This window comes from Peromyscus maniculatus, chromosome 9 (genome assembly GCF_049852395.1).
Source record: "Peromyscus maniculatus bairdii isolate BWxNUB_F1_BW_parent chromosome 9, HU_Pman_BW_mat_3.1, whole genome shotgun sequence".
Taxonomy (NCBI): Eukaryota; Metazoa; Chordata; class Mammalia; order Rodentia; family Cricetidae; genus Peromyscus; species Peromyscus maniculatus.
In genome coordinates this window covers 9,605,415-9,618,432 of record NC_134860.1, presented here as the reverse complement: position 1 = coordinate 9,618,432, position 13,018 = coordinate 9,605,415, and the positions used below count along the sequence as shown (strand labels likewise).

Sequence of the window (13,018 nt, the reverse complement as noted above, 5' to 3'; positions counted from 1 at the left end):
TCTCAGCTTTGTTCCTCAGACTTGCCAGTTTATATAAACACACACACACACACACACACACACACACACACACACACACACACACGCACACGCACACACGCACGCACATGCACACACACACACACACACACACACACACACACACACACACACGCACGCACGCACGCACATGACAATCACATCCATGAGTGTGAAGGACTTCATTCTCTTGACTGAGAAGGCCCAAGCTTCAGCCACTTGATCTGAAGTCTGTGCCACTTGCCTTGTGTCACCTGTAACATAAAACATCAGGATGAGCACATCTGGGCTGGGGTCATAGAGACTCCTAAGCCTTTCCAGTATCGGAAGCTTGTGGCTTTAGACTTTGTGTGAGCACAGTGTCAATTGCAGCATGAATGGGTCCACTCTGGAATTTGCTGGAGGTCGAACAGGTGTCCATCTCTGTTGGGTTAGCAAAACAGACTCCAGGCCTGGAGAGTACCTCAGTCAGCAAAAGGGTTGCTGAATAAGTCTGAGAATCTGAGTTCTGGCCCCTTTTACCTAATTGCTTAGGTAAAAAGAAGACCACAGTGGCAAACACCTGTAATCCCAGCACTGGGGAGGTGGACACAGGAGGATTCCGGGGACTTTCTGGCCAATCATTCTATCCAAAGCAGTAAGCCAATTCAGTCAGAGAAAGGTGGAGAGTGATAAAGACATCTAACACTGATCCCTGGCCTCCACACGGTCACACATGTCTGAATGCACCTGAACACACACACACACACACACACACACACACACACACACACACATACACACACACACACAGATAGATAGATAGATAGAGAGAGAGAGAGAGAGAGAGAGAGAGAGAGAGAGAGAGAGAGAGAGATTCTAGGAGATTATCACCAGAGAGGGACCAGTGGTTTAAGACTGGAGGAGGAGTTTCAGATGTACTTCAAGGGACTAGTGATTTTGGTGTACCAGGCAGAGCTGTTTTGTAGACATGTCTACATCTAAATCTCACAACACTAAACAGGCAAGGGTCTAAGAAGCAAATTCAATGTTAGGAAAAAACTGGTCCACCTGGGCACAGCCTTGCATTTGGGCTCTATTCTCCAGAGAGACCAACATGTCTAGGGAGATTGTGAGGAGGTGCTCATGGTAACCCATTAGCTACTGAGAAGTCATACACGGGATATCACTGGTATCAGACATAATTGGAGATTGAAGAGAGACACCTTGATCCTCTGATCTCATTTTCTAGATTTGGGCACAAGAGGCAGGCAGGACTTGGCTGTATGTAGTTAAACACAGGAAGAAGGAAGAATCGAGATGACATGGATGTTGGTAGCTTTGAATCTACATACTGACTTCTGAGGCAGCTTGCCAAGCTGAAGCAATCAATCAAGACATCTTGAAGTGATGTTCTGTGTGTGGCCCTCTTGGCACCGTTTAGGGAGGCCACCTTCACTGTGCTATGTACTCTCTCTGTTAGTCCAGAACAACATCCAGAAGTCAGTGCGGGCACTCTGGCAGAAGCTGGTGGCACAGAGGCGGCAGACCCTGGAGGATGCCTTCAAGATCGATCTTTCTGTGAAGGCTGGGGAGAATGAAGTGAAGATTGAAGAGGTCACCCCACTCTGGGAGGAGACGATGCTCAGAGCCTGGCAGCATTACTTAGGTCTCTGTCCACTGAAGTAAAGGAATGAAAACTCCTGGGTCCCAGAGAGCCAAATCTCCCAAGATTCTACCCAAAGGCAGAGCCTTTTCTATCCAGGGTTGGACCTAGGGCCAGGGCCTTTGCTGTTCCATGCCCTTGGTGGGTGTGATTATGCCACAGAAACATTTCTTATCTGTCCTTATGGAGCACAGATGCTGTGTTTGCCTGCTGGGGGAGAGGAAGGCTGGAAGTACCAACCAAGCAGGCAGTTTGCAATAGTCTCTTTAAGGGACCAGTCATTGGTTCAGGGATCTAGCTAAGGCTTGGGAGATTGGAGAACTAGGTCTGGCCCTGATGATCACCTCTCAGCTTTAAATCTGTGCTCTATGTTATACAGCAGCCTTGAGCTTCAGGCTGTGTACTGTCACTTCATGAAGTGAATGACTCCCCGTAAAACAGTAGCATGAGAGTGACCGAATGTTTTTTCTTCATAGTATCGACCCAGCAATGAGATTTGAATTTTACTGTGGGGGAGGTTGAGATGGCTTCTTTAAAATTCATACGCTTCTTTAAAGTCTTTCAACACCACAAAGTTATACTGTCTCAAGATTTACTTGTTTGCATGCCTATTGCCTTACCATCCAGAGGTCTAGAGTCCTTATCTAACTGACTTTCCAAATTGCTCTGGAAAATATGTGTGAATATGTCTATCTTAGTCTATTTGTGCTGCTTGGATAAAAGCATAAGTTGGATAATCTATGAATAACAGAAATTCAATTTTTTTAGAGTTCTAAAAGTCAATAAGCCCAACACCTGGGTATGAGACTTGCTGTCTGATAAGGGATCTGTCTACTTTCAAGTCAGGGCTTGTTGTAATATCCCCCAAGGTGTGCGTGGGATGTTGTGTCTTTGCCTAGCAGAAGGGACAGAAGGACAGAGAAAGCCTGAGCCCATTCCCTGCAGCCCTTTTATAAGGCGCTGATCCAACCATGAGGACAAAGCCTCGTGACTTTACCACTTCCCTAACATCACAGTGGGGATGATATTTCAACATGAATTTTGGAGGGAGCACGCTCAAGCTGTAGCAATATGTGCACATATAATTTGCAGTCACAATATCAGATTGTACGCCAAAGAGAAGTGCAACCAAATAAGACACATCTCCCCGTGCAGATAGAGAGGGATGCAGTGCTGAGATTGACTTTGAAGCCCTCTTTGCCTAGCATGTATGTACTAAACCCTTCAAATGTTCCAGGCCCTTTAAGCATGCTATTTTAGGCCACCCTCATGACACCCAGTGGATCTGGATTCTTCCACCCCCATTTTATATTGTGAGAAGACCGAGGCTTAGTAACCCTGGGAGATCACCATGTGTTCTTATGTTTCAATAGACGCCAACAAGCCACATATGTTTCTTAGCGGAAGGAACATCAGAAGACGGCAGTGTGCTCCCATGCGTGGGCTGCTTCTCTTTGCAGAAGGCATGCAGCATCCCGGCCCTAGAGGCCCCTTTGACAGCCAAGCCAGCTCTGGAACTGATGTGTGCTCTTCCTTTCAACTCCAGCTCTGAAATCTTTCTGTTTCCTCTCACAGCATCTGAGAAGAAGTCACTGGCCAGTCGCTCAAATGTCACATACCACAGCAAAGTGACTTCGTGGAGTGGGAGTCTGTCCTCGGCCATGAGACTGATGCCAGGGCGGCCAGTGAAGGACCCTGAGTGCAGAGCAGAGGTGAGCCTAGAAGCCTTGTCCCGGGAGACATCTCAGGCATCTCAAAACCCAGCTGTGGTGTTTCCACTCTGCTGCCTGCCACTTGTAATTAAATCCCACGATCTCTCAGTGTTTGAGGGTGTGCATGTGGCTTCCCAGTTGTGGCCATGTATAGAAAAGCCAGGTCTAGGGCTGGCATTAATTGGAAATGGATCTATCTGGGTTACTCTTAAGTACCAGAAACAGGTATTCTTGGAACACCTACATAAAAACAAAACAACAAATTCATTTTGAAACAAGGTGAACATGTTTCAATTTTTTTTTTTTTTTTTTTTTTTTTGGTTTTTTCCGAGACAGGGTTTCTCTGTGTAGCTTTGCGCCTTTCCTGGAACTCACTTGGTAGCCCAGGCTGGCCTCGAACTCACAAAGATCCGCCTGCCTCTGCCTCCCGAGTGCTGGGATTAAAGGCGTGCGCCACCACCGCCCGGCCTCATGTTTCAATTTTTAAAATCAACTAGACTTCCCTACACTGGTCACCCAGCTGGAATGGGCACAGAACCAGCCACAGGTGAGGATACTAAAGAATGGGCTTAGAAGGTTCTGGAAGGAGGGAGTAGAAGGCTCCCCATTTCACAGTGCATTGAAACTCAGCAGCCTTCACACCCCACATCCATCACTCATCTACACGAGCTGCCTTTGTCGTTACCAGAAGGCACAGTTCTCAGGTACATATGTACACTGTGATGTCATAAGATAAGAGCATCAACTATTTGCCCTGGGGTCTGTTTAATTATTTTTAAAAATTAATTTTGATTATTACAGCTGATTACACCTCAGTGAGCAATGTAATTGATATTTTCTAATGTATCCCAAGGAACATTTTGTATAACACGCTTTTTGTTGTTGAAGGTTAAAGACTCCGTTATTGGTTTTTCCCTAAATATGCCCACATCATTAGTCCCTCCAGTGAGGAGGTCGCCATCTGGAAAAAGCAGCATGGAGACATTATTCAGGCACGAGTGCATGAAATTGGTGTTTTCGCATCTTCTGTCTCTCTTCTGGAAAGAAGAGGCTTGTAATTAAAGGAGTTGGTACTGGAGGAAGCATTAGTCATTCGATGTTATTCCTTATCATGTCAGGGCTGACAGCTCTATAGCACTGATAAATTGTTCCTGGGAGTGAGGCATATGAGGTGGGCTTCATCATTTCTCTTCCCTCTTTTCCTCTTCAGGAGAGTACGCGTTCTTCCTGACAGGGAAGCTGAACTTGGAGTCAAGGCTGATTTGATTGATGTCACTTATTTTGATAGGTGTTATTTTTTCCCCATTTCCCCTGGCCCCATCACGGTTCCTTCTGGGATAAAATTGTGACGTTATCGTTGCCGGCATGGTGAAGGCCTTAAGAGTTGGATGGGACTGGGGACTTGGGCTCTTCTTGGGTTTACAAAAGCCAGCTCAGGGTGCTTTGAAAGATGTTTTACCATGTCCACTGTCTGCTTGGAGAATCTTGGGTGATACTGTAGTCAGTCATTTTTCTCCATAGCAGAGGATGTTGCTTTCTCACCCACTTGATTTCAGACGCTCTTATTTCAGAACAGGCTGAGAAGTTGTCTTTCTACCTGCCATAAGAAAGATTTGTTTTGGTTGGTGGTTTCCCAGGATTCAGTACATAGTGACTTGGTCCATGTGCTTAGGCAGAACACTGTGGTAGACAAGAATGTGTGGTAGATAAGCCTCACCTCCCAAAGTTTCTAAAACCTCCTAAAATAATGCCACCAGTGCTTGATGCAATGAGCCCATGGGGGCAATTTGTATTTAAACCACAACAGTAATCAAACATCATCCTTCTGAGGCAGATGGCCTATCATGACATACATGTTCGTTTATATCATGGGAAGTCAGGTGAGGGCCAGTGGGACAGAGATGCTCTGTATCGTCTCCACAGTTATTCTACAGATTTAAAGTTATTCCAAAATGCAAAGCATATCACCATCTACTGACATGCCTGGGAAGAAAGGAATTGGCAAACAGAATAGGGGTCTGGACAGTGGGAGACACGGGGGGCCGGTGCAAGGGAGGTTACTTTAGGTTGGAGGCAAGAAGGGGAGAGGCTTGGATGGTGCCGTAGGTCAGAGCCGCCAGGCTGGAAAAGGCCAAGAGTGCTGGCAGGGGCAAGACAGGAACTAGTGCCAGATAAAGAACAAATAACGCTTCTCAATGTATCCATAAGTACGAAGTTGAATGGGGGTGTGTGATGGGGTCTCGTTCATGTGCAGGTTAGGTAATGGGTGATGGTCTTGAGGCAAGAGAGAGTCCAGGAGGTGTCCCACCGTTTAGGTGGAAAGGGCTATAGCAACAGTGGTTGAAGTATCCAACATCAAAGAATACAGGAAAATTCTTTATCCAAGGCTGGGACCGGTAAAGACAGAAGCCCACCATGGCCAGAAGAAATGACTGAGAAGAGAGAAAGACTGAGATGTTGGAGGAGTAAAGCTTAAAAGAATCTGTTGGCAATGAGGTAGATGAAGGTCAGAGGTTGTGGGGGTCTCTGAGGTGGGAGCTCATCTGAACACATGCACCCGCCAACCCATGTCTTGTTGGGTGGAGCGTGAGCTGGACTTCTTCCCGACTCGTCTCTGGGAAATCACACAACACTGTACACCCATGCACAGCCTCTGTGTCATCATCCACTGGCCCCATCGGAGGATGGAGACTAGTCTCCCATCACAGCCCGAGGGCTTGTGGAGAAGGGCACTCCACCAAGTGCTGGCCCTGTGTCTACCACATTTCCATTGCACACAGTTGCTCACCCTTGTAGGTGCTGTTTTCAGACCGCAGTAGAAAGGTGAAATGGCCTTATGGAGGGAAAGAGGGGCTGTGTGACATTTTCTCTGGAGTTGCTAAAATGCCAAAGCTAAGTGTAGGGGCAGCTCTTGTACTTCCGCCTTGCCAAGACCAGAAGAACATTTGATTTTTGCTCCAACTGCCTCCAGGGTCCTCTAAAGATTGTCCATCCCCACATATACCAGTTACATCAGCATCTCCATGAATACCATCAGTAGCCATACTCGGGGGCCTTGGATATCTTAGGGCAAGGTACTCCTGTGAGAAGGTGGCCATGGATCTGCCGCTCATAGCCCATCTCCTATCAGCTGCATCCTGATCATATACCATACACACTGACTCCCATGGAGCAGCCTTACCCATGGCCAAGGGCAAGATCCAGACCCAAACCAGAAAATCAGTGGCAGCTCCATTAAGGAACACTCTTGCTAATGTCTTTGGCAAAGGGAGTGATACTTGTGACCATCTACTCTAAACACGTTATTTCTCACCTCTTCATGGAAAATTTCAAACACAGGAATAAAGGGAACAAAAGTAATGAGTCTCTAGTATCAACCCATCACTTCAAGACTTTCCTACTCCTCCTCAGCCCCTTTTCCTCCCTGCCACTCCCACTTTCCACCTACATGCTCAAATGTTTATGCATACGTATCTTCTCCTTAAAGGAATCTTAGAACTAAAAGGTAATTGTGGAAGAGAACTCGAGGACACGGAACTGGGGGGTGTAAGGGTCCGGGCTCCTTGCTGTCATGTTTGTGCCGGTGCCCTCCTGATGAGGGGCTGAGGATGCTCTTGCTGAGCAGAGCCTGAAAGGAATGCAGTCTGCTGGTGACACTGACACCTTCTAGTCCAATGCCTTGGTCCCTCCATGTTTGCGAGAGAAAGCCCTCTGGAGCAAGCCTCAGGCTTCGCTCCCTGGATTACAAAATTTCTGATCATGAGAGTCCAACGGTTAGATTTTCAAAGACAGCTCAAATGGGCTTGGAAATGAAGTAGAAGTGTGTGATAGCATAGAGAGCAAGAGCTAAGGAAGTAAAAGGCGGTTACCAAGGTGAGTCAGAGTTCTCAGATGTCCTGTTGCAAAGAGCCGGCGGCAGAGATGCTGAAGAGCTAATCCAAAGTTCAGAGCACTTGAAGCCCACAAGATTGTCACACTGAATATTATTACATAAACATATGGCAAATGCAATTTAATGTTTATGGGCAAGAAAGGACTTTCACAGGACACAAATACGACTTTTAGAGATGTTTTTGGGGCAGGCAGTCTAAAATTGGGAGAAAATTAAAATACATAAGAACTTCTAAAATGAAGGTGCAGAGGGTCTAGAGAGAGAGAGATGATCTTAGTGACATGTTCTCACTGGCATGCGGAAGAGCCACACTGTGACCACGAGACAAGAGATGTGTGGGATACTGGAAACCAGAAATAGCTACTCACAACCTGAACATCCAGACCTTCTGAGGAAGGTCTTGATTGTGAGGGAAAAAAATCATAAGAGCTATCTGTTAAGGAATAAAGTCATCCACAAAGAAATGTTTTGGGGGAAAATGTGTCTTGAAATTTTAGTGCTATAAACTCTATTGCTAAGAACTGGTAAATGGGATCTGGGTTTTCTTAATTGTAATGGGCCAGACGGCAGGACCTCCTAGTACAGAGATAGTGCATAGGAGACCAAATCACCTTATGAACAGGCCAAGGAAAGTTCCTTTATGGGGACTTGAACCAAAGGGACTCAGAACTGACCAGAGGTGGGCAGGCTGCTCTCTTGAACAAAGAAATGGAAGGCTTTTATTCATTTGAGGGTGAGACCAGTATTTGGTAATTGTCCAGTGGTCATGGGCACAGTTTCAAAATGTGTGTGTGTGTGTGTGTGTGTATGTGTGTGTGTGCGCGTGCGCGCGCGCGCGTGTATGCGTGTATGCACGTGTGCACACACGTGCACACACATGAATGCATAAAAGGTCCTGGTCTGGACCTTGTGATAAAACTGAGGGACTGTAGGAATTTGAGCTCCCCAGAAAGAACAAGAGTGGAAGAAGCATATCCCAGATCCAACAGACAACAGAGTATGCTCACCCTGTGTTGAAATGCCGACTCCTTTCTTAGATGAACAGCCTACTGCATGCAGACCATGGCCGGTGTAGCTCAGTGCATTGTCTACATGAAATGGAGGATAGCACACCACTGCAAAAAACATAGCGCTTGAAAGCCACAGTAGTCACACAGGTGCCTGTGACTAGCATCAAGGAGCTTGCATGTGCGGGCTCTGTGCTTTGAAAGACCGGCAGCTCAGGTGTGGTGCTAGGATGCTGGGATGGCTACGATGCCACTGGGCCGTGGGAATCTCGCTGTTCCGTTATAATTTTACAGACCAATGTCATACATGTGGTTGTCTTACTCTAACATTGTTATGCATGTGTACCTGTAGTTTCTTACCCTAACATTGTTATGTATGTGTAACTGTAGCTTGGTACAGCAGACATTTGTCAACAACAGTAGCAGTCCCATCATGGTGTCAGCACCCAGAATTCTGGGGATGATTAACAGCAGGCTGAAGGGAGGCAGTGACTGCCCCCTCCCCTCTTCCCTCAATTTAAGCAAGTTTTACTTGTCACCGTTTATCATAAGCCGGTTACAGGAATTTGAAAAATAGGCATAAATGAACAAAAGCAAACACTGATACCTTTAATGATGTTTCTTCACTGAGTACATCATTTGTGAGACATCTTTATCTTCATAATAGAAGGATAATTAACATCACTAATTATCTAATTAAGTTCATTAAGCATCCACCAACAGTGCACCGTGAAGTTGACATTATGTTCCACCGTCAACAAATGCTTTTGATTTCTTAGGAAGTAATTAAAATGTAAATTAGCATGCAATTATATGCACAGGGGAAGTTTTGAATCAGATATTCATTTCAAAACTGCTTAGAGCAACATCGTTTTTTATTTTTTTCTTCGTCTTCAATAAAAAGAATCATTTTGCTATTAGCAGTGAGTATTGAGCTTGCCGTTGTGCCGTTCCGTGTTTGAATTACAGCAAGGACGGAAGACCACGGCACTCAGCTTTGAGCTGACAGGTTTGCTGCTGTGCATTGTGGTTTTTTTTTTCTTGTTTGATCACTTTATTTAAAGTATTTGCTTATGGTTGTACTCTTCGTGTTAAAAAAGAAATCACAACTGATTCTTTTCTTGCATAAATCATATTTTAAATTCTCTAACGAAGATGGCCTTTTAAAGACATTTTAGGACAAACATTTTGAAAGATTTATTTATTTTATTTTATGTGCCTGAGTGCATATATGTATGTAAGTACAGCCTGAGTGTGCAGGAGACCATGGAAGCCAGGAGAGGGTATCAGATCCCCTGGAGTTGTAGTTCCAGGTGGTTGTTAGCTGCCCAATATTGGTGCCGGGAACCAAACCCAGGTCCTCTGTATAAGCAGAAAATGCTCTTAACATCTGAGCCATCTTTTTGTCCTGTTTTTATACATCCTTTCTGTCAGTTATGTTTGGGGAATCTAACCAGTGTTTCGAAGACAGCAGGACACAACTGTTCTCTACCTACCCAGGAAAGAGAAACTGCACTTAGCAATCATGTGATCCAGTGGTCCCTGCTTCCAAGTCTATGCTCTCCTGCTTTCTTTGGGTAACCTGTTGTTTCTGGTGCAGTATTAGGGCTGAGAAGACCCCATAGGAGGACTAAAAGCAGTCTCATCCTTTGATTAAGAACTCTCTGTAGCACCAGGTTGTCCCCAGACACCTGCTGGAGGAAAAGCTCCCCACAAAAGAAGCCTCTTCATTCAAAGACCCAAAGCTTTTATCATTGGGATAATCCAGCTCAGATTCTGAAATGTCTGTCTCCTAATAGAGCAGACAGCCCCATATACGATGTCCTCTCTGGCATCTTTGTGCGGGTTCTGTTGAAGCCATCTGCCTCCCAGTGTAGAGTCTGGGTCTCTATCAACCCAGCTATCAAACTACTTCAGCCCCTTCTTGGATGATGTCTCCAGAGGTGGTTATGCAGGATTCAGGTCTTTCAGGTTTAGGTAGATTTCAGATGAAGGCAGAGAACACAGGGGTCTGAGACTGTCTTACTGGTCATGGCCTGGTGTGAATAGAACTCACAGTACCACTGACTGCCCATTACTGAGGGTATAGACAGATACCTGATGGTTGAAATACAGAGTGACTGATTTTCTAGTGTTGATGGTTTCATTAAATGCATATTGAATGACAGTGGCCATGAGGTGGCTGGTCAGGGTGAGCAGAGCATCTCTGTCTAGTATTCTGACCTGCATCCATACAAGGGCTCCATAGAGAAGAGATGGTAGTCTATCTACAGTGTATGTCCTGACTTCTCCCTGAGCTCTGCAGAAAGCTGTGAGGTATGCTGTGCTTGCCATTCACTTAATGAAGGAGGGCTTACTCTCATTTATCCATTAAAAGTGGACTCCCCTTAACTGATTCATTATGTAGACATTGACTAGCCAGCAAGATCCAAAACTGACCAAGGAATCTGCAGCCAAAATCAGATAGTGCGGGTCTGATGTGCAGCAAGCATCTACCTTACCTACCCAATATAGCTTTCTTTATCATGATTTTCCTCTTGATTCATCCTTAAAACGTCTCTTAATATAGCCTGTCTTATTCATAAATTAAGCTTACAAAATTCACTCACTAAATAATCAGTATTAACATAGTTTACCTAATCAGAGTTGCTTGCAGTTTTTTTCATAGTCAGTCATACTCACCCTTGTCTGGTCTCATCTTTACTCAGGATAACTGACATGGTACTCCGTGAAGTCTGCAGGAAGTCACCTCTTTGACTATCCTTTTGATCACTCAGCCCTACACAAAATAGGTTGTTTGTTTGGGGTGATGGGGCCAGAGTGCAAAGCCATTCAAGAGGGCAGGCACTGAGGCAATGTGGGTCCTGTGAATCAGTGGTGCATTCTCTACTTGGGATCACCACTGCATACTGAAGGATGTCTCATTTCTAAATCATCCTTGGGAAAGTTCTCAGGGGAAAATGCTTAGATCTTCAACCCAAGCAGAGGTGTCTAATCTGAAAAGGCTAACAAGAAGGGCACTCTTGGTTAGTTACTGATTCTTTCCTTGGCCTTCTGTAGTGAATTATTTTATCAGATAGACGAGCCAATTGTCCCAGTGGCTGTCACAAAGGAACAATAAGAATTCAAAGCTCTTAAGGCTCAAATCTATAACTCAACTCAGGATATATTTGAATGCTATAAACACTACCGTGTGGAATTTAGCAATGTGGGAATGACATCACTAAATTTATAGGGAAGGATCTCACACTCCCTAATTGAAGCAGGCCTTGGAGTATGACTTCCTTCCTGGTTAGAGAACATATAAGAAAAATCACAGCAGACGAGTGTCAGACACACACACACACACACACACACACACACACACACACACACACACACACACACTATGTACTCAATATACTATGATTTTATAAATTAAAACACTTGAAATCATTTAGTCTTACAATTCTGGCTCAAATCCTTCTGAAAACTGAATATGGTCCTAGAAAGGACAGTCTTTCCTAGTGCTCTCTCTGAGGTTCTGATGTTTGCACAAGGACTTCCTTATAGCCTGAATGAACACTGGAATTACATTGGGGGCTAAGTGACCTCATCCCAGGAAATGCTTTCAATTTTTTGACATGAATTTTGGAGTGGGGCAACATACATTTTTATTGATTTCAGTAAATTCAGATTTTAAAAACTAAAATGTATTCATCAAAGCAAAAAAAAAATGCTTTATTGTTGCCAAAGACAGAAGTGTCCCCAACTATATAAATGATGGAACGGCAGATGGCCGTGGAGTGGAGAATCAGGCTGGGGCCCTCCGGAGGCGTTGCTGCCATTCACAACCCGCTAGGCGCCCCGCTAGCAGCCCGGCCGCTGGGGCGCCTGTCGCGTGAGTTACAGCCGCGTTCTCGCCCTGGGACCCATCTATTATGAGAAACCATTTTGGTTAATTAAAAAAGTCTTTCAAAGTCTCAGAACGGGAAGTTCGGGAAATGTCTTCTCTTTGCCGTTGTTGATGGGGGTGGGTGAAAACTCGGCTCGTTGCCCTGACAAAGAAGAGAGGAGTTGAACATAGAGGACAGTGTGGGGAGAGTGTAAGAAAGCCTTCAGGTCTGGTCCTGAGTGGGCCGAACGTGAGCCCCCAGCGTCCCTGGGTACTAGTTTACCCTATACTACCCTAGCCGAGCATTAAGGTGGTGGCTGAGAGCCTTGAGTTAAAGGAACAATGGGAGTGGCCAAGCTTGGGTTGGACCAATTTCGATTCATAGACTTTACGTCAGAGACTCGGTCTCCTGACTGGCAACAGTGGAGCAGAAGAGACAGGCACCTTCTCTCTGAGGGGAGACAGACTGACCGCCAAAGGGAGCGAACTGTTAAGAAGCTTGGCATAGAATAAAGTAACCGAAAGAGAAACGCATGGTCTGTTAGAGGGTTCTAGAAGGCTTCTCAGGAAGGGGACCATGGGATAAGAGCGAAGAGCCAGCGGCAAAGTTGAGGATGAGAAAGATCTCGTATGTTGAGGACATGGACAGGCCCCTTTGGCTGAGTCCAGACATCACATGGAGGTTTAGACCAGAAGAGGGGGGACGGGAGCCAGATGCCAAGCATCATTCCAAGTTCTCCGGGGTCAGAGAGGGACATACTGTCTGTGAGTCTTTCTGCGTCTGCATGTCTGTCTCCATCCATCTGTAGCGGTCACTGCTCTTTTCCATCAGTCCTTCCTCCAGCATTCCGTACACACTCACTGACTTCC

The 13,018-nt window shown here is 45.6% G+C and overlaps 1 protein-coding gene across 3 annotated transcripts in view; it reads left to right on the top strand.

Annotated features, from left to right (window-relative positions):
* Wdfy4 (WDFY family member 4) overlaps nucleotides 1-13,018 on the top strand; it is a 254,176-nt gene that overhangs the window by 124,934 nt on the left and 116,224 nt on the right. For all 3 annotated transcript variants that reach the window (XM_006976744.4, XM_076544367.1, XM_076544368.1), the window contains 2 exons: nucleotides 1,481-1,666; nucleotides 3,239-3,375. In XM_006976744.4, coding sequence (XP_006976806.1) covers nucleotides 1,481-1,666; nucleotides 3,239-3,375 — 323 coding nt within the window. The remainder of the gene's footprint in view (nucleotides 1-1,480; nucleotides 1,667-3,238; nucleotides 3,376-13,018) is intronic.